Below are 22,446 nucleotides of genomic sequence, written 5' to 3' on the forward strand. Positions count from 1 at the left end.
ACATTTGAAAGCATTGGAGGTGCCATTGGTGACGTGGTTGACGTCGACTTGGATCAGATGAGGGTTCTGGTGGTGGTGGACGCCTTTAAGGAGTTGTGTTTTGAAACAGCAGTAGATTTCAAAGGAGGAGAATTTTATGATGGGGAGGAGGTACCCATACTCTTGAGATATGAGAGGCTGTTTGGATACTGTGAGACCTGTGGCAGTTTATGTCATGGCGAGGAGAACTGTCCAACAGTTAGGGGTGCTCAAAAGAGTCAGGTGAAGCAAACAGAGAATCGAGGAGGAAGTGGAGGATGGCACGAGGCGGGAACACATGATGAGAGAGCCCGAAGTTATAAAGGGGTTGTCATTAATGGGAATGGAGGCCATCAAAACCGAGAGAGGGAATCAAGGGAGTACTACGGCAAAGGTAAAGGGAAAATGGTGGAGGATGCTTCTTCAAAGTGGGTGCGAGTTGCAGACAGAGGAGGCAAGAGAGGATCTGGTTACAAAGGAAATCACAAGGGTGAAAGCGAGATGGCACGTTATCAAACAGAGCGACGGGAAAATAAAAGATTTCATGAACAGACTAGCATTGGTCCAGGTCGTGCTGGAGAGCAACAAAACCAAGTGTGTTTCCAGGAGGACACGAGAGAGGAGGGTGAGATCACAACTGTGGGGGATGATCATTTGCTGCCTCCATCGAAGGGCTTCTAAGATCAGTTGGAGGCAACTCAAGCGATGGGCACAGTGGTGGTGTCGGACCCAACTGATGCGGAGAAAGGGATTCAACAACTTCAAGGCTTAATGGCAAATCAGGCGAAGCTGGAAGATGAGGACGTGATGGATTGGGATGAGATTAGAGCATCGTGCAAGGAACAGGGACTTGATTTGGAAACTGCAGATGATCTTCCAGACCTATCGGCAGAGGAGGTAGCAGAGATGAATCTCTTATTGGAGACAGAGGCAACAGACACGAAGACAGAGGAACTACAGGTGCAAACGGGTTGTAAGGGACCTTTACTTGAGGCGGAAGCAAAGAAGGAAACTACTAAGAAGAAACCTTTAAAGCCTCCAACCAGTACTGCAGTGAGCAACAAGTTGCGGATTGCAAAGGCTTTAGCTTCTCCACGCAAGAGAGCTCCGGCAAAGTTAGGTACTCGAACAGGAGATAGCAGGAACCCACTGGAGAATCAGGTTGCCTCAAACCTACCACCTGATAATCACAAGAACTAATTTTATGGGTCAAGTTGTTTTCAATTTATTTTTAATAAAACAGGAAGTGGTTTCTGTGGTGGGTGGTGGTTTAATAAGTTCTATGAACATTAGCTGGTCTCTTTGGATCTTTCGTAAGTCTGTTGTGGGTCTTAGGATGGTTACATCCTTTGGGTTTGTAGGCTCTTTTATTGTTTTTGCCATCATAATGAATAAATTGCATTTTCTGGAGTTCTGGTTGGACTGGGATTTTTCTTTGGCTCTGCTCTGGAACTATAACAGGGACACAAAAGAACAATGGCTACTTAACAGAGCGCAGTATTCATATTCGTTTGTTAGGTTAGACAATATCTGGTTCGACATGGGCTGTTCCCTTATTGGCGCAATTTTCATTTGGTTGTATTATTTGCTTTGGGTTTTATGGAATGGTGTTGCAAAAAACGTCGGGAGTGTACATTACATGATAGTCAATTTGGTCTCATTAAACCAAATTCAGTACAATCGCTGGAACAGGCTATGTAGAGTCCCGGTCTCTACAAGTCAGAGATCAAAAGAAGGCTCTTTGGTTTTGAAGAAGACCCTATGTTCCTTAGCTATGATTACAAAGAAGCATAGGAGGTTGATAAAGAGGACAAGACAATTAATCAATCAGCTGTACAAGAAGTTGGGATGGTGGCTTCACCTTATTGGATGCAATTTAGCATTTGACCTTATAATTCACGCGAATTTTGTCTTCTGGCGGGACCTTCTGCTCGGTAATGGGATTTGGAAAGGGGAGTTAGTTTACAAAATTAAAAGGGTATTGAACTCTCGACGGATACAAGTTAGTATCGATAGGGACAAGATGATCATAAGCTTTTCAATGTTTCAAAGGCAATGTCAACATCTGGTTGGATTTAACGGACCACATCAAGTCCATTTATTCATGGCTCCAATGAGCGTGTTAGAATTTTTTTATGAAGGTACTCAGCTGGAATTGTAGAGGTATGGGAAGTAAGTGGACAATTAGCTATCTACGGGAAATATGGTACCAATATAGACCAGATTTTCTATTTTTATCAGAAACAAAGCAAGATTTTGCCTTTGTTCAAGGATTTCAATCGCATTTTGGATATGATAATTTAATAACGGTAGACCCGAATGGAACAAGCGGAGGGCTAGCCTTATATTACAACAATGAGTATCAAGCCAATGTGCTATACTCGAGTAATAGGATGATAGATATCCAGGCGGAGGCTCTGGGAAAAAAAATCTTTATGACATTTGTATACGGGGAGCCAGTCCAGAAACTGAGAGACCAAGTCTGGGAGAGGCTAACTAGATATGACATTGCACGAGACGACCCTTGGTTTATTATTGGAGATTTAAATGAAATCACTGGAAACCATGAAAAAGAAGGTGGCCCGTTACGGAATTCGGAAACTTTCGTATCATTTAATAATATGATCCGTAATAGTGGTCTTTTGGAGTTCCAGGCAAAAAGAAACAAATTATCTTGGCAAGAAAGGAGGAAAGTAAATGGGAAAGCAACAATGATCCGATGTCGATTGGATAGAGCGTTAGCAAACGAAGAATGGCACACAATGTTTCCACAATCGTATACAGAATATTTGAAAATGGTGGATTCGGATCATCGCCCAATAGTGGCTTTCCTTGAGGATAAAGTTACCAGACGTAAGGGACAATTTCGATTTGACAAAAGATGGATAGGCAAGGATGGTTTTTTGGAATCCATTGCTAGGGGGTGGACAAAGGATATGAGGAACACAACTGGCAACGTTGGGGATATTGTGTCAAAGATTACAAATTGCCGACACGAACTTTCAACTTGGCGCAAGAACAACCCACCATATGGAAAAGAGAAAATAGCAGAATTGCAACAGGCTTTGGAGGAGGTACAGACCGATGATAATCGATCCCAAGAGAATATTTTGGAAGTGTCTCGGAAACTTCAAGAGGCTTATAAAGACGAGGAGGAATATTGGCAACAGAAGAGTAGGAATATGTGGAATACGGCGGGCGATCGCAGCACGAAATTCTTTCATGCCTTGACGAAACAGCGACGAACTCGTAATCGGCTAGTAGGGTTATACGATACAAATGGAAACTGGGTGGTTAAAGAGGAAGGGATTGAGAAGGTTGCCGTGGATTATTTTGATGATCTTTTTACTACTACGTCGCCTAGCGAATTTGATGATTTTCTGGCTGAGATTAAACCAACCATATCTCCCCAAACGAATCAAAGGCTGATAAGGATAGCCACAGAGGAGGAGGTGCGACAAGCGCTGTTCATGATGCATCCAGAAAAGGCACCGGGACCAGATGGAATGACGGCACTTTTTTTCCAACATTCTTGGCACATTATCAAGAAGGATATAGTGGAAATGGTTAATACTTTCTTGACCACATGCAAATTGGATGAGAGGCTAAATGTTACAAATATTTGTTTGATTCCAAAGACGGAGAGACCGACAAGGATGACAGAACTTAGGCCAATAAGTCTCTGTAATGTCGGTTATAAAATTATATCAAAAGTCCTGTGTCAAAGGCTAAAGGTCTGCCTACCGGCTCTGATTTCAGAAACACAGTCGGCTTTTGTGGCAGGGAGATTGATTTCAGATAACATCCTGATTGCACAAGAGATGTTTCATGGGTTGAGGACAAATAAGTCCTGCCAAAATAAGTTTATGGCTATAAAAACGGATATGAGTAAAGCTTACGATAGAGTGGAATGGAATTTTATTCAGGCATTACTTCGGAAAATGGGATTTGATTCCCATTGGATCCAGTTGATGATGGAGTGTATAACTTCGGTACAATACAGAGTGTTATTAAATGGACAACCAAAAGGACAAATTATTCCAAATAGGGGTTTACGTCAAGGAGACCCTTTATCCCCATATATGTTCATTATGTGCACTGAGGCTTTAATAGCAAATATCAAAAAGGCTGAAAGAGGAAAACGGCTCACGGGAATCAAAGTGGCAAGGGCATGCCCACCAATATCTCATTTGCTTTTCGCAGATGATAGCATTTTTTCTGTAAAGCACAGAAAGAGGAGTGCGAGACTATTTTGGTAATTCTTAAAGAATACGAAATGGTTTCGGGTCAACAGATTAATTTCCAAAAATCGTCAATTCAATTTGGTCACACAATTGATGACGACACTTGCCAAGCACTTCGAGATCTCATGGGAATCCAAAATGTAGGAGGAATGGGAAAATATTTGGGAATACCAGAGAGTCTGGGTGGTTCAAAGGTACAAGTATTTGGTTTCGTTCAGGAAAGATTGAATAACAGAATCAATGGATGGACCTTTCGGTTTTTTCCAAAGGCGGAAAGGAGGTAATAATAAAATCGGTAGCAACGGCACTACCCAATCATATTATGTCCTGTTACAGAGTACCAAAGACGGTGGCGAAAAAGCTTACAAGTGCGGTAGCACAATTCTGGTGGAGCCCCAGTGGGAATACAAAAGGATTACATTGGAAATCATGGGATAAGGTTTGTGTGAACAAGGATGATGGAGGACTAGGCTTTAGGGATTTTACGGATTTTAATACAGCTATGCTTGGTAAACAGCTATGTAGACTAATAGAGAAACCAAACACTCTATTTGCTCGTGTCTTTAAAGGTCGATACTTCAGAAACGCTTCACCCCTGGAACCGATCAGATCGTACGCGTCTTCCTATGGTTGGCGTAGTATAATCTCTGCTAGATCTCTGGTTAGCAAAGGACTAATCAAAAGGGTGGGATCAGGGACATCCATATCAGTATGGAATGATCCGTGGCTCCCAACCACTCGCCCAAGACCAGCAAACAAAAAACAAAATGTTCTCTTACCGGATCTTATGGTTGATTCCCTCATTGATGAAACAACACGAACTTGGAAATCACACACTCTTCAGGAGATTATGGAACCCGACGATGTTAAGATTGTAGAAAGTATACCTTTAAGTAGGATACCAACTAATGACCGGGATGGCTGGCACTTTACAAAAAATGGAAAATATACTGTAAAATCAGGATACCAAGTGGCGAGGACATATCCGGATCTGGAAAGAGGGACAGTAGAATTCGGACCCACGGTAACTGCTCTTAAAGCTAACTGTTGGAAAGTACGCTGTCTACCCAAGATGAAGCACTTTCTATGGCAACTCTTGTCGGGATGTATTGCTGTGAAGAAAAGTCTGAAGGCAAGGGGTATTAAAGGAGATATACGGTGTGGGCACTATCAATGATCCCAACGCATCCAGAGCACTTTCCAGGACAATCTTTATTTGTGAATATGGATTATTTATTTTGGAGGGTTGAACCAATAATGGAGGAGCACCATTTTGCATGGATACTTTGCTATATATGGAAAGGACGGAATAGTAAGGTATTTAGTAATTTGGATACGGATCCGAGAGAGACCTTGCGACGAGCTATGACTGAATCTTTAATTTGGCTGGAAGCTCAGCAGGAAGTAACTCAACCTCAGAATCAGGTCACTCATACGACTGACGTAGTATTACCGCTGAGATCGGGTCGATGGTGTTTCACGGATGGTTCATGGAAAGCAGAGGATACTTTTTCAGGACAAGGATGGTACAGTACTTTAGAGGGTTTTGACGGTTTACTAGGAGCTAGGAATACGAGGGCTAGTCAATCCCCGTTACATGCAGAAGTTGAAGCTCTTATTTGGGCGATGGAATGCATGAGGAATTTAAGGCAATTTAATGTTACATTTGCAACGGATTGTTCTCAATTGGTGAAGATGGTTTCGGAACCAGAAGAATGGCCAGCATTTGCGAGTTACTTAGAAGACATCAAGAGTCTGAAGAGAAGTTTCAACAGCTCAGAGATTATTCATATACCACGGACGCAAAACAATAAGGCGGATAGCTTAGCACGCAGTGTGAGGCAACAAACGTCGTTTACTGTCCATATGGATACAGAACAACCAGTTTGGTTTATAGAGTCCACATGAGTCTATAAAATGGTCGATAAAAAAAAATGGTTACATTTGTGTATAGAACAAGTAAAATGTAAGACATTAGCTAAAAGTATTAAGTGTATGCAAATTTTACTTCTGATTTTGGGTTTCGAAATATTAAAGCTTATTCATATCTTCTGATCAAGTGTTTCAAACTTTTGGTTGTGTGAGATCACGATTTGTTATTATCTTAGTTGCGACTGTTTTTGACTGGAGATAAATGATTTTTAAAACATGAAGTTTTGAGTTTTAGTTTGTTTTTAATTGGAACACTTGTTTGCTTTGAAATGTGTGCTTTTAAAGTTTACGAAAGGATAGCCGGAACAAACATTAAGTGCAGGCTACTAGCCACCTAAACACGTTTGAAAACTAAATTAAAAGTATACTCCTTCTGTTTTTAAAAGATTCATGTTTTAGAAAAAAAATTTGTTTCAAAAAGATACATTTTCTACATTTTCAAGACATTAATTAATGAAAAATTGTATATTTCCAAAAATATAATTGTATTTATTAAAATCTTATTGGTTCAAAATTTTGGAGAATTGTTAATTAATAAAAACAATGCATTGGTAACTAAAATTTTATGTTTTTCTTAATAAGTGTGAAAAATCTAAAACATGGATCTTATAGAAACAGAGGGAGTATATGATTAGTAAGTTACAAAGGTCCAATCAATAGCGGTGAAGAAATAAACACAGATATGAAACCCATCAACCGCAGTAATAGTAGTTAGATATTCAGCAACGGTCATTTAATTACATTAAAAACATAGACGAAGCACGCGTATATAAACTAGGCATAGGGCCATAGGCTAACAACAAGTTTACAAAACTGAGCACACATAATCAGAACCAAGAGATGGCTGCGGCGAAGCAAGTGATGCCCAGCGAGGAGCCTCTCAGCCCATTTTCACGGCTATTCAGTATGCCCGGTCAGGACTGCTTCAACATCATAACCCTTGGATGCAAAACCGAGGGTAATGCGCATGCCATTGTTGAAGGTTTAAAGAATACTTTGATCAACCATCCACGCTTCTCTAGCATCTTGGTAATTAATAATTTTGATTCAGCACAAAGTGAATATCTCACCTATGCCGGTTAAAAAGAAGAAAAAAAAGAATATCTCACCTAAAAGACCTTACACTAATTATTTTAATAATTAAAATTTTAAATATAAAATAAAGCGAACATATAGGGAAACAACACATGTGACTAAAGTATCTAGATTCTTTTTGTTGGGTTTTTAAAGCGCATATGTTATTTTCTTTCTTATAAAAAGGTTTTAGTTGTTACTACTTTGTAATCAATGCTAAAAATGATAAGAGAGAACTATACAAAGATAAATTTGTAATTTGATCCAAATTCTTAACATGATATGAAGCAATTTCTTTTTTTTTTCTAAAACATTTTCTGAAAAGAATCAGATGGAGTGTTTTGTGCCACTTGAAACAAGTTGCTTATATGTATTTTTTGTAGGAGACGGGTCTAGGAGAACACAAAGTAAAAGCTAAGTGGATTCCTACAATAGTAAAAGTGGAAGATCATGTAATTGTTCCAGATATAGATCCCAACATTGAAAATCCTGATCAGTTTCTAGAGGACTACACAACAAACATGGCACTTTCTCCAATGGATAAGTCAAAACCTTTATGGGAGTTTCACCTACTGCAACTTAAGACATCATATGCTGGATCTGTAGCTGTGGCTAGGTTTCACCATTCTTTAGGTGATGGAATGTCTCTTATGTCCCTTTTACTCGCTTGTACTCGGAAAACATGTGATCTCCAGGCATTGCCTACTTTTGTAGTCCCAAAGAAAAGCAATGGGATGCACATTTGCTGGTCCTTAATTGCTTGGTTTTGGTTCATAGTAAAGTTATTGTTCCACACTTGTGTTGAAGTTTTCAAGTCCATGGTTATCGTATGCTTCGTTAGAGACAATGCAACACCTCTTAAGGATAAATCAGGTGCTACAATTAGTGTTAATAAGTTCATTCATCGAATTTTTAGTTTGGATGATGTAAAAGTGGTGAAAAATGCGATGAATATGGTACGTTGCTTAATTAATTTTCTTTTATATTAGTTTATCCATCGAATTATCACTTTATTGTTTATTTTTTTTCTCTTGATTAGACGGTGAATGATGTTCTTCTTGGAGTCGTGCAAGCTGGTCTTTCAAGATATTTGAGTGAAAGATTTGGTAAACCACTATTTTTTCTTCCCTATATTGTTTTGCATTTTTAGTTAATATATACATCAAATGAACTTCAGAAATTTAACAGATTTGAATAAAACTTTTAAGTCAAGAAAGATCCTTGAGAAAAACAATATCTACGGTGTTGTGTTTTTCAACCTACGGCCAAACAGAAATATTGAGGTAATGAAAAATTGACAATCATCTTAACGTTTCTTAATCTTATATTAAAAAACATTATATAGTATACATAATACATGCAGGATTTAGCTAAGATGATGGAGAAAGGTTCAAAATCAAGATGGGGAAACTCAATCGGCTATGTTTTGTTCCCTCTATGGGTAAGGTTAGAAGAAGATACACTTGAATACATCCGACGAGCCAAAATCACAATGGACCGGAAGAAACTTTCTCTTGAACCTATATTTTCTTTTGCGTTACTCAAGTTCACCATGAAAGTTTTAGGTTTAAAGGTTAGACAAAACAAAATTTCACATTTAAATTACATGGATTATATAACTGATGGGCGTATTTGGATGTCTCGGTATGGAAAATCAGGCATTGAAGAATCTTGTTAACAGTATTTTTAGTCGGACGTCAGTAATATTTACAAATGTGGTCGGTCCATGTGAAGAAATTAGTTTTTTCGATCATGAGATATCTTACATTGCAGCAAGTTCATGTGGTGTGCCACAGGTACTATGCATCACCAAAAACAATATTATCAAGAATCATATTTGATTAAAACACGTAATTTTTATTGTGTAGAAAACTAATATTTTGTTGTCTTTGTTGACAAAAGGGACTGACAATACACATGCAAAGCTATGTGAAGAAGGTTATCATCAATCTAGCTGTTGATCACAATGTGATCCCTGATCCTCATCACCTTTGTGATCTCATCATCGACTCTCTCAACTCCATGAAATCGGCTGTTGTGGAAAGGGATTCTTGCAAATTGGAAGTTTAAGTAATGTTTATACTATAACGTTCTCATTAGTGAAAATCATCATATTTCATGAGAAGAACATTCACAATAATCTATTTTCTTTTTGTTTATTTACGGACACTATGATGCATACGTAGTTCTTTTCAATGTATTTATTCTTTCTGCCAGATTGCCAAAAACAATATAGTATGGACTATGGGTTGATCCGACGATAATACGTGTGATTGAAATTTAACATGTACGAAAACAGTAAAATCTATTTTTGTAGAATGGAAAGAACAATGTTTTTTTTGTTTTGTTTAGAAATTGTTCGTTTCCTTAATTAAAAAACACGTCTTTGACCGATCTATTAGTTGTCGGGTCATAAACAATGTGGTAGTAATTAATTGTGGTTCTTTCTTAATTACTCGTTTCTAGAACTAGGGTCAGACAAAAATATCTATAGTATCTACTTTTTTCCTGTACACGTTTGTAACCTTTAAACTTTTTGTAGAAAATATATATGCATACATTTATGTTTAGATATATTAAAGTGAAATTAGTTTACTTAACAATTGAAATTAGAAAACTAGTTAGAATTAAATTTAAAATAAAATTAAGAAACAAACAAATATATACTGTTATATTTTTTTTTGTAAAATAAGTGTTTGTCGGAATAAAAACACTAACACTGATTTGCCGGGAAGACCGCGTGAGCTTGGGTTTCAAAGGGTAAAATAGTCAATTCGTATTCAACTATATATAGAAAGTTTTCTCCTCTTGAGACCCGAAAACCGCGTAAAGTAAAGAAGAAAGAAAGAAATAAAGACATGCGTCGATCGGCGAGCGCCTCCATAGTCTCCGACCAACTATCGGCGAAAGCTCCTTCACCATCACCTTCTCCTCCGCGAATTGAAACCGACACAGACTTGGACGATGTGGTGCTTCACCTGCCTAGGTACGACCCAAACTCTTACGCAGGGAAGAAGGACAAATCAAGACTCAGATCCGCGGAGAACGCTATCCATTTCATCCCTCTCCTTCTCATCCTCTGCGCTCTAATACTTTGGTTGGTTTCGAGTCCAGGTAAAGCATCTCAATCGATTCCGAGTCTCCGACACACGATAGCTATCCTCTGTTCGGTGAATGTGTCTCTTTGGTTTTATTATGTTTTATGTTTTGATGAATACTTTTTTGTTTCTACGTGTTGATGTGTTCACAGTAGTAGCTATGAACAAACAGTGACGATGTTGGAGAAGTTTGATAGCGTGAAGAGCAAGCTTCTCAACGAATAGATTAATACCTAAGAAACTCAGTACTTTTTTTTTTTAAAACATTCGATGTATTAAGTATAAAGACTTAACCATAGGTCTGTAGCATGAGATGATTGCTCCTCATTGAGAACCAGACCTTATTGGTTTACCCGCCTCTCTGCTGCTCCAACTTATTGGTTTATACATAAGACATACACATCGCTTTGTTGATGTTTTTGACATCAAGAACAAGAAGCATATAGTTTCACTCACCATGTCACTTATACTGGCGTCCTGGTGAATATGAGTTTGTATTTATCACATTTGGAGATTCATTGTGCTACTACACAAACACTCAAGTGGTAATACAAAGTGTATATATCATATTATTCTCAGACCTCCCAAACAAAAAGGGGTAGGGTAATCTCAATATGGTATCAACAACTAAAAACCTTTTGAGACATCATATTGAGACTCTTTGATCTAATATCTAAATGTTACGATGAAGCAGCAGCAACATATTTGCCCACAAATCCAAAACCAACAACGAAGAAGCCCGCTGACTGCAACAGAAGGTACAAAAACAGTGTCCTCTTCCCGTATATGATGTCGTAGCATCCGCAGAACAACAGGTACACTCCAACCAATAGCTCCAGCAGATGCACCCTGCCAACAGTAATAACATTCCTTTACCAATCTCAAACTTCGGTTTAAGGGCTCAAACAAAAACGGTTTACAGTTAAGTTACCTATCTCTGAATCTGACGTGATGTTCTTCTTTAGGTTCTTGTGCAATCAGCTTCGTCTTGAGACCATCACCTAACTTCTCTGTCACAACCCATTCTTGTACTCTTCCTGTTTCAAACAAGCCCATGACCAGTGCCTTTGTTCTAAGCAGTGACATTGCGTTCTCAAACAGAACCCAAAACGCCAAAAGGTGGATTGATCTGTTCACAAAAAAAAAATCAAAATGTGTTAAGAAGACATCATCAAATGATTAACATGAGGTTTAAGGGAGAGGAGAGACCTTAGTCTACCGAGTGCGATGAGGAGAGTGATCAAAGAAGGGAGATAAAACGCAGCCCATTTCGGAACTGTGACTTCAGGGAACAGAACAGTAGCTGGCAAGATAACACAGTAGAAGCAGAAGGAGAGGACGTGAGCCACGAGCTTGCGCATGAAGAAGAAGCTGTACAGCATATACATCTTCTTCCACAGAGAGACATTCTCGCTTCTTATTATTTGTCCAGCCATTTTCCTGAATAGGTTTGCAGGGCCACAAGTCCATCTATGCTGCTGGCTACGGAGAGCGTTGAAGGAACATGGTAACTCACTTTTCACCTACATATAACACACACTCACAAAAGTTTGAAAAACAAAAAACAAACGCATAAATGCCAAGAAAGAAACAGAGGAATCTTCTTTACCTTGAGATCATCGAGATATAGTAACTTCCAGCCTCTGAGTGTGGCTCTTACAGCTAAGTCCATGTCTTCTACTGTTGTCTGGTCATTCCATCCACCTGACTCATTCAGCGCTGAGATTCTCCACACACCAGCGGTTCCTGTAGTAGTTTCAGACCATAAGACAGAGCTTTCTTGAGAAAAGTAATGAGAATGTTGTCATTACCGTTAAACCCAAAGAAGGCAAACGTTGAGGATCCAACTTGCTGCTCTACCATGAAGTGGTAACTCAGAGACATCTCCTGCAATCTCGTCATCATGCATTGACCCGCATTCACTGTGAGATGCCATGAGATCGTTAGCAAAAAGCAAAATTCTCAAGGCATGATGGCATTAACATGATTAGCAGCATAAGTGTCAAAGGAATGTTTACCAAACTCCCAACGGCCTTGAACAAGTGCTAACTTGGGATTATGAATCAGGAAAGGAACGGTACGGAAGAGGAAGTCAGGCTCAGGCTGGAAATCAGCGTCAAAGATAGCAACATAGTCACACTGCTTCACGTAGCTATGCTTCATCCCTTCTCTCAGCGCACCAGCTTTGTATCCTTTCCTGTTATCCCTTATCTCAAACGTTATGTTCACGCCTTCTTTAGACCATCTCTCACATTCCTTTTTCACCAGTTCCTGTTTCCTTCCATTATTGTCACATCACCAAAACGTTAACAAACTCACAGGGCTTGTGATGAGAAGGGAGAAGTGTTTCTATAGAGGTGCAAACAAGGACCTTACTAGCTGGATCAGTGGAGTCATCAAGCACTTGAATTATTATACGACTCGACGGCCAAGAGATTTTGCAAGCAGCTGCAATTGATTGCTCACAAACCTAACCAAATAAAGAGACTCAACTCAACCAACTGAGTTTAATACAGAGTAAAGAAACTAGTTGCTTAGCTTTGTTTGTTACATCTGTGTGTCTTAAATCTCTGTTGTACCAGTAAAATGCCCAGCACTCGTGGGTCGGACGTAGTCCGACCGAGTGCGGGCGACACTCGTTATCAAGGTTGACATCTGGGGGGTGCGGGGGAAACGACGGCCGTTACCCGCGGTACGGTATGCCTTTTCGGTTTAGGAAAGTTACTATTTCTATTGGGAAAAGGAAATCGGGTTTTTGAGGCTGTATAAATATGGGTCTAAGGGTTTGTAAATTATTATCACATCATTAATAAGAAACCCTAAAACGGGTATTTGCCTCAATACGTTTTCTTCTCTATTCTTCTTCTAACCAAAACGACGGCTGTTCACAACATTGTTGTTACCTCTTTTTCATTGTACATGGGAATCTGCACAAGAACCATAGGGAAGCTTTCACCGCCACACTCAACATCATCCTCATCCATAGCTACCCATTTGTAAACTTTCTCTGGCTTCCTCTTGAACAGCTTGATAAACGCTACCACAAGTCCCATGTACATCATCTCAACGAAGAGCATCACAGACATGATCAAACACAGAGCCACCAGGAACTTGAAGACAGGCACAACCACTACAGCTCTCGCTTGCTCCCACCAGAGGCCGATTCGGGTAACGATATCTTCCCATGTAGTATACGCTTCAAAGCTTCGAACTTGAGACTTCAATGAGAAGTAATAAAAAGAGAAAAACGATTAAAGAACCAAGCTTTAATACACTAAAGGACAAACGTGATAAAAGATTAGGTCTTTTCAACAGATCTAAAGCAATGTAGCTTATCAGGAACTAAGCAATGAGGAGATGGGTCTTTGCGATTTAGAGAGATAAACAAGAACCCAGCAGTAAAAATCAATCCTTTCACGAGAAAACGTTGACGACAAGTCCAAATTGAATAAAGCATTGAAGTCGTACATAACAAGCAAGATACAACATTTGTCACTAGAGAATAGAGAGAGAGAGAGGACCATTGAGAGGAGAAGGGAGGAGTACGTGGCGTGAGCAAGACGGTGGAAGATTGCGAGAGGAGACATTGACAATTCCTCGAGTCTGCTCTCTCACACAAATCGCCGCTTGCTGCGTGGTCGATGATCTTTCGCCTCTCTTCTTTTCTCTCTCTCTCTCTGTCTGTCTTTCTTTCTAGTCTTTTGGGGTCAAGTGGGAATCCTCATCGGCCAAGTGGGCCTATCTTTTTTTTTTGTTTGCTGTCATTTAAATTATTGTCTAAATATGGTTATAAGCAACTGTACTTGACATGCACCACGTTGTTCTATCACCCACATAAATGTATATTGTATCTAATTATGGTTATATATAATTGTTGTATCTAATTATGGTTATAAACAACTGCTTAACAGGAAACACGATATCTTACTATGTGAATAATGTTAAAAAATTAAAATAAATACGTGTATGTACTAAATTAAGATATACTATCTTTTTTTTGTCTATAATCTTGAAAATAAAATAATAATGGTAAATGTGGATGCTCTAGACATTATTGTAAGTTGTTTGGAATTTTGTAGTCCAGTGGTAAGGAAATGGATTTAGGATACCAAGATGTTTTATTTTCGATCCATCTGATCCGTGAAATTAATTCATATTTTTTAAAATAAATGATTAAATTTTGGATCTATTAAAGATGTAGACTTAACTTTTTAATGAGAGGTGTAATCGACGGATAGATGATCAAAAAATATTTTCTTTGTTTCATAATAGATGATGTTATTGTTTATGCACAAAGATTAAGAACTTTATTTTTTTTTCAAAAATAACTTTTAAAAATATAATTTAAAAATCATTCCACCAATCATGATAATGGCAAAATCTAATTGACTACACAATTTTCAATAAAGTTAAAAATAATATAAAATATCAAAACATCATCTATTTTGAAACAACAAATATCTTCTAAAACATTATCTAATATGAAACGGAAGGAGTATGATTTAGTTTTACATGGTAGATAAATCAAACTTGAAATATGGTGATATCCCAAACCCTTCTTCTCACCACTTGACTACAAACTCCAAGTCGAAACTAATTCATATTGTTTCCTTAGACACTTAAAATACAAATCTTCTACCTATATTTGCATACTCAGAAGATAAGATCTGTATATATACCCACTTCATTTTGGGAATTGTCTAGCTCTTCCATAGGTTTAGAATAGGGTTTTTAATGTAAAACCCCCCAATTAAATTAATTTCGGGTAGAAAACCCCCAATTAAAGATCTATACTATTATTTATGAAGTGATTTGGCTGATGTGTCACGTTCTCCATAGTTTTAGATTTTTTTATTTATTTGTCATTATTTATTAATATTTGTCATGTTTTTATTAGATTTTAACTAAATCATTAATTTTCTTTTTTAGCCAAGTCACTAATTTATCAATTTTAAAAATATCCTTACTGAATCTTATATATATTAAAACGAAATTTATTTTAATAATATTAAATTTATATGTTATATTACAATTTAGTTAACTTTTCTTATTTGTGTTTTTTTATTTGTCATATTTTTATTAGGTTTTAGACTTTTAGCTAGGTTACTAATTTATTATTAGTTTTGTCATGTTCTACATTTTTAAGCAATTTTGTTATTTGTGATGTTTTATTAGATTTTAACTAAATCATTAATTTATTATTTTTTTATCTAAGTCACTAATTTATTAATTTAAAAATACCCTGACTGAATCTTATATATAAATATTTTTTCCTGACTAATATTTAATTATATTTATTTTGTATCTTAATTAAATGTGTTAGTAACTCCATTGAAAGTGCCCCCAACCTAGTGGTAAAATACCTTGTTATTTGTCCAATCAACCCGATTTCGAGTCTAGTGGTCTACACGTTTTTATTTTCAAATTATGTAAAACGATGTTGTTTCACTTAATGCACACAATAAACGACGTCTGTCAAATTTTTTGACGGTGTACTAAATTGGCAAGTCAACGAAAATATTGTTAATTAATTCTAAATTCAGAAAGTTTTGTGTTTTTTTTGGTCAGCTAATATGTCCAGATTTGTTTTGGCAATTATGTTTTTTTGGTCAGCTAATATGTCCAGATTTGTTTTGGCAATTCCTACAAAGTTCGTGCTTTTTTTGGCCGATTTCCCAATTTTTATTAATATTGTTTTAGTAAAATAAAAATACATGTATGTCTTCATCTTCCTTAAAAGATTATTTTGTTCTGCAATCAAACGTTTAGGCATATGTGCTTCTTTCTTTATTGCGTTTGGTATTTTACCATCATAAAAGTTTCGTAAACGCCACAATTTCTAACCATTGTATCAGCCGTACAAATCTCTAGAAAACGTTTAAACTCGTAACCACCCGCATCCGCAAACTCCCGCAACCGCAACCGCAACCGCTACAGCTGCAGCTACACCAGTCAGGCTCTAAATCCACGTTTCTAAAACGCCGATCATCAAAAAGTCTAGTAGAACTTTTTTTCCATCTAAAATATTATTAAAAAGAACCCAAGGCCCAAGATTACAGAACCGAAGCCCAACATACAAACAAAACCAGAAAGCCCATAAAACAAATGAGCACAGATTACAACACGAGACTGGGCCTTACACCCCACCGAAGCCCATTAAGTGAAGCGGCACGCGCGTCAAACAGACACAAGCACGTGTACAGACCTCGACACTGAGGCACCACGCGTCGCATTTTCACCGCTTGACCGTCGCCGCCCTGTTTTACCGCCGGAAGCCGCAAACCGACACCAACGATTCGCCGGATCTTACCGGACCTTTCTCCATTCTTCTTCCACGCCCGAGCTCGCTTGAACGGAGAGCATCATCGAAACTGTTTCAAGATCTCATCCCGAGCTACACAGACGCCACTAACTTGACCACCCCATACTTTCTCCGCCTTCAATTCCTTAGCACAATCGTCAGAGAGCTTCAACACCATCGAGATTTCATCCATAACGATCGAAACCAACCCCGAAGACGAGAACAGCATCCTAACTTCTAACATGTCAGAACAAAGACAGACCCCAAACCTAAAGCCGGCGGCGCGAGATAGAAGGAACTTCCACTCCCCGGAGTCAAAAGCCGGCGGCGCGAGGTAAAATGAAACCTCCACTCCCCGGAGTCCAAACAAAATCTAACTAAAACTGAGAGGAAGCACAAAGCTTTCTTCCTCCCATGGCCGCAAAGAAAAGCAAAAGAAATAAGGAAACAACAGAAGGCCGGACCGACGGTGGTTATGGGAGCCCACCCGTCGGCCGAAAGCAGTAATCACGGCGAGGTTTTTTTTCGAGAGAGGTCGGAGAGATTTCTAGAGAGAGACCTCTTAAGTCTAGTAGAACTTTAAATCACAAGGTTTACAAATTCATTTTTGAAATTAAACTCTTAAGAGTTGGATAATATCAGAAAAGGAGATGAAAACCATGTGCAAAGAAAAACTGATTCGTGTTCTTTATTTGGTTTTAGAATAACACTACTACAACAACAAAGAAAAGAACAAAATCCACTTCGTTTCCACGTTAAGGATCTAAAGTAGATTGTGACTTTCAAATTTCTTTATTTAAGGTGCAAAATTGTTAATATATAGGCATATACATCTATAGACCAACTAACTTCTACAGCTGGTTAACACAATCATAGTAAAAAAAAGAACACCGGAGGAAGTCATGGATGATGATGGTGGATTTCATGAGGTCGAAAAAGATGGTAAACTATTTCTGGTATACCACCACCCAAAATACCGACCTAAACCACAAATAAAAAGTCCATCCTCATCTGCTGAAGTAGCCAACCACGATCACCCTCCTCTACCCCTTTTCATATGCCCTTTTGTACGATGGCAAAAAGATTCTAGATATTCCAATCTTTTCTTGATCAATTCTTCTCCTGAGTTTGTCCTCTCTAGTAAAGTTCCTGATCATCATCTACTTCCTTTGTTTTGGTGCAACAATGAAAAATTCGGCGACGGTGAGTATGAATGCGGTATATGCTTTGACTCAAAGTTTCGCACAGATTATTACTTTTGTGCTTTTTGTTCTCGAAAGTACCACAAAGAATGTGTAGAGTCTCCACTTAGAATTAAACACCCTTACCATCCTCATCATTCTTCTCTCGAACTTTATTATCGCATTGGTTATACTTATTGTATACGTTGTGGAGGTGACAGGGCCTATGGCTTGATATATCATTGTACTGCCGATCAAACTTTCATGCATACAACATGTGCGATGAAGCGGATACCCATTGTTATAGACCAACAAAAAATACATGATCACCCCCTTACCTTTTTCCCTAGACAAAATTCATTAACCTGCAACATTTGTGGTTTGATAAAAAAACATCCCACCTATGTCTGTCTCAGATGCAACTTTGTAGCTCACAGAGGATGTGAAGAGTTTCCACACACCATCAGGATATCACGTCACCACCATCGCATCTCCCGTGTTTTATCTCTTCGTTATGAAAAGTGGCCATGCGGAGTTTGTCGTCAAAGTATTGACGGTAATTATGGTGCCTATACATGTAACGAATGTGGTGATCACTACTATGCTGTTCACTTGCATTGCGCTCTAGGAAAAGATGTGTGGGATGGAGAAGAACTCAAAGGTGTGCCTGAAAAAGATGATATAGCACAGGATGCACCACCGTTCTGCAAAATATCTGAAGGAGTGGTCCATTATTTTCTTCATGACCATCATCTGCGACTCGAGGAAAACATACTCTATGATAAAAACAAGTTTTGTGAAGCGTGTGTCATGCCTATCATTGAAGATGAATTCTATTCATGTGCGGAGTGTGACTTCATCCTCCATGAAACATGCCTAAAAGCTCGTCACAGAATACAATATGCGTTACATCCTCACCCACTTACATTGAAAGCTATCTACAATTATGATTCAAATTACTCCTGGTGCCCAGTTTGTTCCCGTAACTCTGGTGGCTTTGTTTACGAGTGTCCGAAACAGGAATGTCAATTCAAGCTCGATATGAGGTGTGCTTTAATTTCAGAGCCGTTTGATTACCAAGGTCATGAGCATCCTTTGTTCCTGTCTTTAGACCCATACGTATATGTATTATGCAAGGTATGCAAATGGACACAAAATTATTCGTTAAATTGCATAAAATGTGATTTTACTGTGTGTATGAAGTGCGCCACCTTACCATACAAAGTAAGGTATAATAACGACAAACATTTTCTCACACTTTCATGGGGGGAAGAGAGGCGTGAGAAATATTGGTGCGAAGAGTGTGAAGATATAGTCGAGAAATTTTTCTATTGGTGCAATGATTGCTGCACCATCCTTCATACTGACTGCTTATTCAGCAAAAATCCATATCTAAAACCTGGTCAAGTTTTCAAAATAAGAGAGAAGGAGTTTCAAATTCTCGCCAAAAGTAATACTTCCCGGCCAATTTGCCACTTCTGTAAGAAGCCTTGTCAAGGAAAAACACTTGTAAGAGATAACCTGACAGTGTGTTCGATGCTTTGCGCGTCTGATTTTATGTACTCATATTTACATATTTAAACAAGTTTTAGTTTTCATAGTTTAAAACTATTCATATATATCTATATATAAACCTATAAACTATAGATTTTTAAATATATTTTATATTCATTCTACAAAACTAATGTATAGACATTAATTTTATATTGATATTATATGTAAAATCATATATTCACAGTTTTAGACGTCTGCATATAACCTAGGCGTTATAAGGTTAATGTGCCGCGTGCCTAGCCTTATTATACAGGGATTGTATAAAACTTTTTTTTTGGTCGACGCTATAAAACATTTTAAAATATAGTTTTACCAACTCTACAAGAATAGGAGGCCTTTCATACTGTTCACCGGTCAGCAAATCCATCATACTTGGTTGCTGCTGCCTGATTGAGATACAACTCTACTTTCCATCGGCTCATCCGTGGGGGTTTCTAGTTTGGTCTCAGGTATTCCTTTCTAGTTTGGTCTCAGGAATATATACACGTTCTCGTTAAGAGTCGTCGGTCCGTGTGATCGTACTTATATACATTTATATTCCTTTCACTTTACCTACTAACTTAATAAGCTTTTCTTTCAGCGAATATTTAAATTATGAACTGTCGCTGTTATACAATATCTGAAAGCTTTTCAAATACATTGTGAACATTGTTAGGACATCTTCCAGGTGCACGTTCATTTTTAGTCTGTTCGAAAATGTCATATGAGATCACCTCTATTCAAATGTCATCAAAATAAACACCAGAAAAAAAATTAAGAAACTGTAAACAATTTTTCGTCTCATCCTCGCACACATCATCATCTCTCACCGCTATACACACTAACTCCATCAAGTTCTGGCCGCAGTAACATCTTAATATATGTATATGAGAAAAGGTACTTTACTATTACCACTAAAACATTATAATCTGAGATAGAGAATCAACAAAAAAATGGCGAATATGTTTTCATCCCATTTGCTTCGTAACTTTTAGATTCACTCTTCTACATATGCTCGAGTGAGCCACCTTTGAGCCTCTGCATTCGAGCCTGGAGACCTGATAACGCTTTCTCATCCATTGGAAGACCCACTGGGTGCGGGTGTTGTTGACTCTCTGCTTCCATTTGGCTCGGGGGAATGTTCTGTTGGTTCATTGGCGGTACGTTATCCGTTGATAAGTTCTCGTTTGTTGGCATCATAGCTTTGCTTACAGGCTCCGAAGCCAGTTGCATGGTTCTCATCCTTTCTCTGATTGCATCAAGCGTCCCAGGGTTGATGTTACTTGCTCGGATGTCGTCAGTGTATGAATCGGATCTAGGGTTCATCAGAGGCTTTACGTCTAAGGAAGGAATGTCAGGAGATGGAAGGGACAAGGAAGAAGGGGGAGGAGTCGATAACGGTAGGCTTGAAGGCGTTCTTCCCGCAGCCGCGTTCTTCTCCACCTAAAACACACACACACACACCGAACGCAAATCTTCAACTCAAGCTGTAAAGGAAATGGTTAACGAAGCTAGGAGAGTTGTTACAAAACCTGGGCTAAACCGTCTCTGATGTAGGTACGGAAAGCTTCGCTAGCATTTTGGAGTTGGGAAAATATGTCAACCTACAAGAGCATTGAAATGAGTTTGTAATTACACAATAGTCGTGTGTTGATGAGATACAGAGAATTGAAATCCAAAGCCATATCAATTACCTTTGGATACGCCTTGGTGATGTGGTAAAGGTCGTAAAGACCAATGGTGGAAGTTTGTTTATCACCAATTTTCTTGAAAATCGCTCCAAGCTCTTGCTTCAATTGAACATCAGCAGAATTAGCGGGAGGTGAGGGATTGTTAACTGATGAATCTGTCCAATGGGTTTGCCCCACAGGTCCTGTCGCAGTTAACATTCTTGCTGCAGCTAAAGTCTGTAAGATTAAAACAAGAAAGCAATTATAATAGTTACTATCTGAATTTCTCTGAAACTCAGTAAGATCCACTTGCAAAATTAAAGTGCTATTTTTGCAATGTATTATTTCATTGAGCAAGTAAGGATATATAATAATTTTTCAAATTCGCCATCTCAAGGGGCTGAATAACAGTGTGCTATGTGAGAAACCATCGCTTCAGCATGTGTGCAAAGAACTCTGGACAGGAAACTATAAAAGGCTGATAATTTTTACCTCAAGGTTTAGATCGATATAAGCGAGAATGATGGGTTGTGGCCTCATGTCAATAGGGACAAGAGACAAGTGACCCTTTATTGCAGCACCTCGGAGCTTAACAAGTTCATGTAGAACAGTTTTCACCATCCTCAGAGGTTTATCATCTGCTCCCGCTCTTCTCATTGGAAAAAAATACAGAGAACAATCAAACATGAGTTGATAATATTGAGTACGAAAACATCCAGAAAAAAAAAATAGCCCTAAGTTTTGCAAAATTTATAAGAGTGCATTTAAGGTGATGTACCTCCTACGTATCTCTTCCATTCCCAGCTCTTGCAGATATACATGAATGCTCTGAAGAAGTCGATCAAGATCCACTTCGTATATGGTGCTTTGGAGGAGCTGAACACGGACAAGCAATTATCAGACATGTAGTACCGATATGAATATGATTCATATCTCCTGACCGATTGCTTTAAAACCGCTTAATTTTACTTCCTCCTAAAGATCCTAATCCAAGCCCTTCTTTCCTTTCTAATGTACTTTGCAAGAAGTGTAACGAAAGTTCCTCTTTTGATTTCTCTCTTATTAGAGCCAGAACGAGTAAGTTATATGCTAACTAACCTTTCTTTCTATATAACTAATGATCGTAGCAAGTAGGAGAGGCAAATGTTGAAAAAAACAGCAGGGCTGGTAGTTAAAAACTACGCAAGTAAGTTATGCAAACAAAGATTGTCCTACAAACTTCATGGAAATATTACCTTTGTAAGTTTAATTAGGCATTTAACTACCAAATCAGAGAACTTCTGATTCCGGACAGCATATCCTTCAGCGGTAGCAGGCGAAGGCCATCTAGATGGATCTAGAGGACGTAGCAAGCTGATAAGAACCACAAAAGATGACGTCCGATCTGCATTATCC

General features: G+C 38.3%; 5 protein-coding genes across 9 annotated transcripts; 3 read left to right on the forward strand and 2 right to left on the reverse strand.

Moving 5' to 3' along the window:
* The first annotated feature begins 6,898 nt into the window (after positions 1 to 6,898).
* LOC130502244 (wax ester synthase/diacylglycerol acyltransferase 2-like) lies at positions 6,899 to 9,524 on the forward strand. 2 transcript variants are annotated; one of them, XM_056997009.1, is made up of 7 exons: positions 6,899 to 7,223; positions 7,652 to 8,224; positions 8,308 to 8,374; positions 8,457 to 8,551; positions 8,632 to 8,841; positions 8,927 to 9,064; positions 9,171 to 9,516. In XM_056997009.1, the coding sequence occupies exons 1-7, from the start codon at positions 7,035 to 7,037 to the stop codon at positions 9,336 to 9,338; spliced, it is 1,440 nt and encodes a 479-aa protein (XP_056852989.1). In that variant the 5' UTR covers positions 6,899 to 7,034; the 3' UTR covers positions 9,339 to 9,516. The 2 variants fall into 2 exon arrangements, with proteins under 2 accessions (XP_056852989.1, XP_056852990.1); XM_056997010.1 differs by having other exon boundaries at positions 6,987 to 7,176; positions 9,171 to 9,524.
* Positions 9,525 to 10,098: 574 nt separating this feature from the next.
* On the forward strand, positions 10,099 to 10,762 carry LOC108836031 (uncharacterized). 2 transcript variants are annotated; one of them, XM_018609244.2, is made up of 2 exons: positions 10,099 to 10,382; positions 10,519 to 10,762. In XM_018609244.2, the coding sequence occupies exons 1-2, from the start codon at positions 10,127 to 10,129 to the stop codon at positions 10,539 to 10,541; spliced, it is 279 nt and encodes a 92-aa protein (XP_018464746.1). In that variant the 5' UTR covers positions 10,099 to 10,126; the 3' UTR covers positions 10,542 to 10,762. The 2 variants fall into 2 exon arrangements, with proteins under 2 accessions (XP_018464746.1, XP_018464747.1); XM_018609245.2 differs by having other exon boundaries at positions 10,522 to 10,762.
* Positions 10,763 to 10,893: 131 nt separating this feature from the next.
* LOC108836030 (glucomannan 4-beta-mannosyltransferase 7) lies at positions 10,894 to 14,070 on the reverse strand. Of its 3 annotated transcripts, XM_056997006.1 has the most exons (9): positions 13,888 to 14,070; positions 13,270 to 13,584; positions 12,738 to 12,836; positions 12,385 to 12,637; positions 12,178 to 12,288; positions 11,976 to 12,112; positions 11,576 to 11,889; positions 11,298 to 11,495; positions 10,894 to 11,215 (listed from the first exon to the last, which is right to left on the reverse strand). In XM_056997006.1, the coding sequence occupies exons 1-9, from the start codon at positions 13,951 to 13,953 to the stop codon at positions 11,047 to 11,049; spliced, it is 1,662 nt and encodes a 553-aa protein (XP_056852986.1). In that variant the 5' UTR covers positions 13,954 to 14,070; the 3' UTR covers positions 10,894 to 11,046. The 3 variants fall into 3 exon arrangements, with proteins under 3 accessions (XP_056852986.1, XP_056852988.1, XP_056852987.1); XM_056997008.1 differs by lacking the exon at positions 13,888 to 14,070 and having other exon boundaries at positions 12,743 to 12,836; positions 13,270 to 13,409; XM_056997007.1 differs by lacking the exon at positions 13,888 to 14,070 and having other exon boundaries at positions 12,385 to 12,644; positions 13,270 to 13,409.
* Positions 14,071 to 17,517: 3,447 nt separating this feature from the next.
* Positions 17,518 to 19,444, forward strand: LOC108846894 (uncharacterized). Its single transcript, XM_018620078.1, has one exon. The coding sequence runs from the start codon at positions 17,570 to 17,572 to the stop codon at positions 19,427 to 19,429; it is 1,860 nt and encodes a 619-aa protein (XP_018475580.1). The 5' UTR covers positions 17,518 to 17,569; the 3' UTR covers positions 19,430 to 19,444.
* A 655-nt stretch (positions 19,445 to 20,099) lies between these two features.
* On the reverse strand, positions 20,100 to 22,442 carry LOC130502243 (protein MOR1-like; the record flags this gene model as incomplete). The annotated part of the gene is made up of 6 exons (XM_056997005.1): positions 20,100 to 20,824; positions 20,914 to 20,985; positions 21,076 to 21,288; positions 21,544 to 21,700; positions 21,830 to 21,927; positions 22,287 to 22,442. Coding segments are annotated over 6 exons (1,134 nt in total), but the record flags the coding sequence as incomplete, so codon positions are not given.
* Positions 22,443 to 22,446: the final 4 nt, after the last annotated feature.

The sequence above is a fragment of the Raphanus sativus genome, unplaced genomic scaffold (genome assembly GCF_000801105.2).
Source record: "Raphanus sativus cultivar WK10039 unplaced genomic scaffold, ASM80110v3 Scaffold0465, whole genome shotgun sequence".
NCBI lineage: Eukaryota > Viridiplantae > Streptophyta > Magnoliopsida > Brassicales > Brassicaceae > Raphanus > Raphanus sativus.

What these genes read in the sequence shown, in the direction of transcription:
- LOC130502244 (XM_056997009.1), top strand. Translation starts at nt 7,035, where the DNA reads ATGGCTGCGGCGAAGCAAGTGATGCCCAGCGAGGAGCCTCTCAGCCCA. An exon ending in CACGCTTCTCTAGCATCTTG is followed by an intron (nt 7,224 to 7,651) that starts GTAATTAATAAT and finishes TATTTTTTGTAG; the next exon opens with GAGACGGGTCTAGGAGAACA. An exon ending in TGAAAAATGCGATGAATATG is followed by an intron (nt 8,225 to 8,307) that starts GTACGTTGCTTA and finishes TCTCTTGATTAG; the next exon opens with ACGGTGAATGATGTTCTTCT.
- LOC108836031 (XM_018609244.2), top strand. Translation starts at nt 10,127, where the DNA reads ATGCGTCGATCGGCGAGCGCCTCCATAGTCTCCGACCAACTATCGGCG. An exon ending in TTGGTTGGTTTCGAGTCCAG is followed by an intron (nt 10,383 to 10,518) that starts GTAAAGCATCTC and finishes ATGTGTTCACAG; the next exon opens with TAGTAGCTATGAACAAACAG.
- LOC108836030 (XM_056997006.1), bottom strand. Translation starts at nt 13,953, where the DNA reads ATGTCTCCTCTCGCAATCTTCCACCGTCTTGCTCACGCCACGTACTCC. An exon ending in CCTCCCTTCTCCTCTCAATG is followed by an intron (nt 13,585 to 13,887) that starts GTCCTCTCTCTC and finishes TTCTCATTGAAG; the next exon opens with TCTCAAGTTCGAAGCTTTGA. An exon ending in TCAAGGCCGTTGGGAGTTTG is followed by an intron (nt 12,289 to 12,384) that starts GTAAACATTCCT and finishes GGCATCTCACAG; the next exon opens with TGAATGCGGGTCAATGCATG.
- LOC108846894 (XM_018620078.1), top strand. Translation starts at nt 17,570, where the DNA reads ATGGATGATGATGGTGGATTTCATGAGGTCGAAAAAGATGGTAAACTA.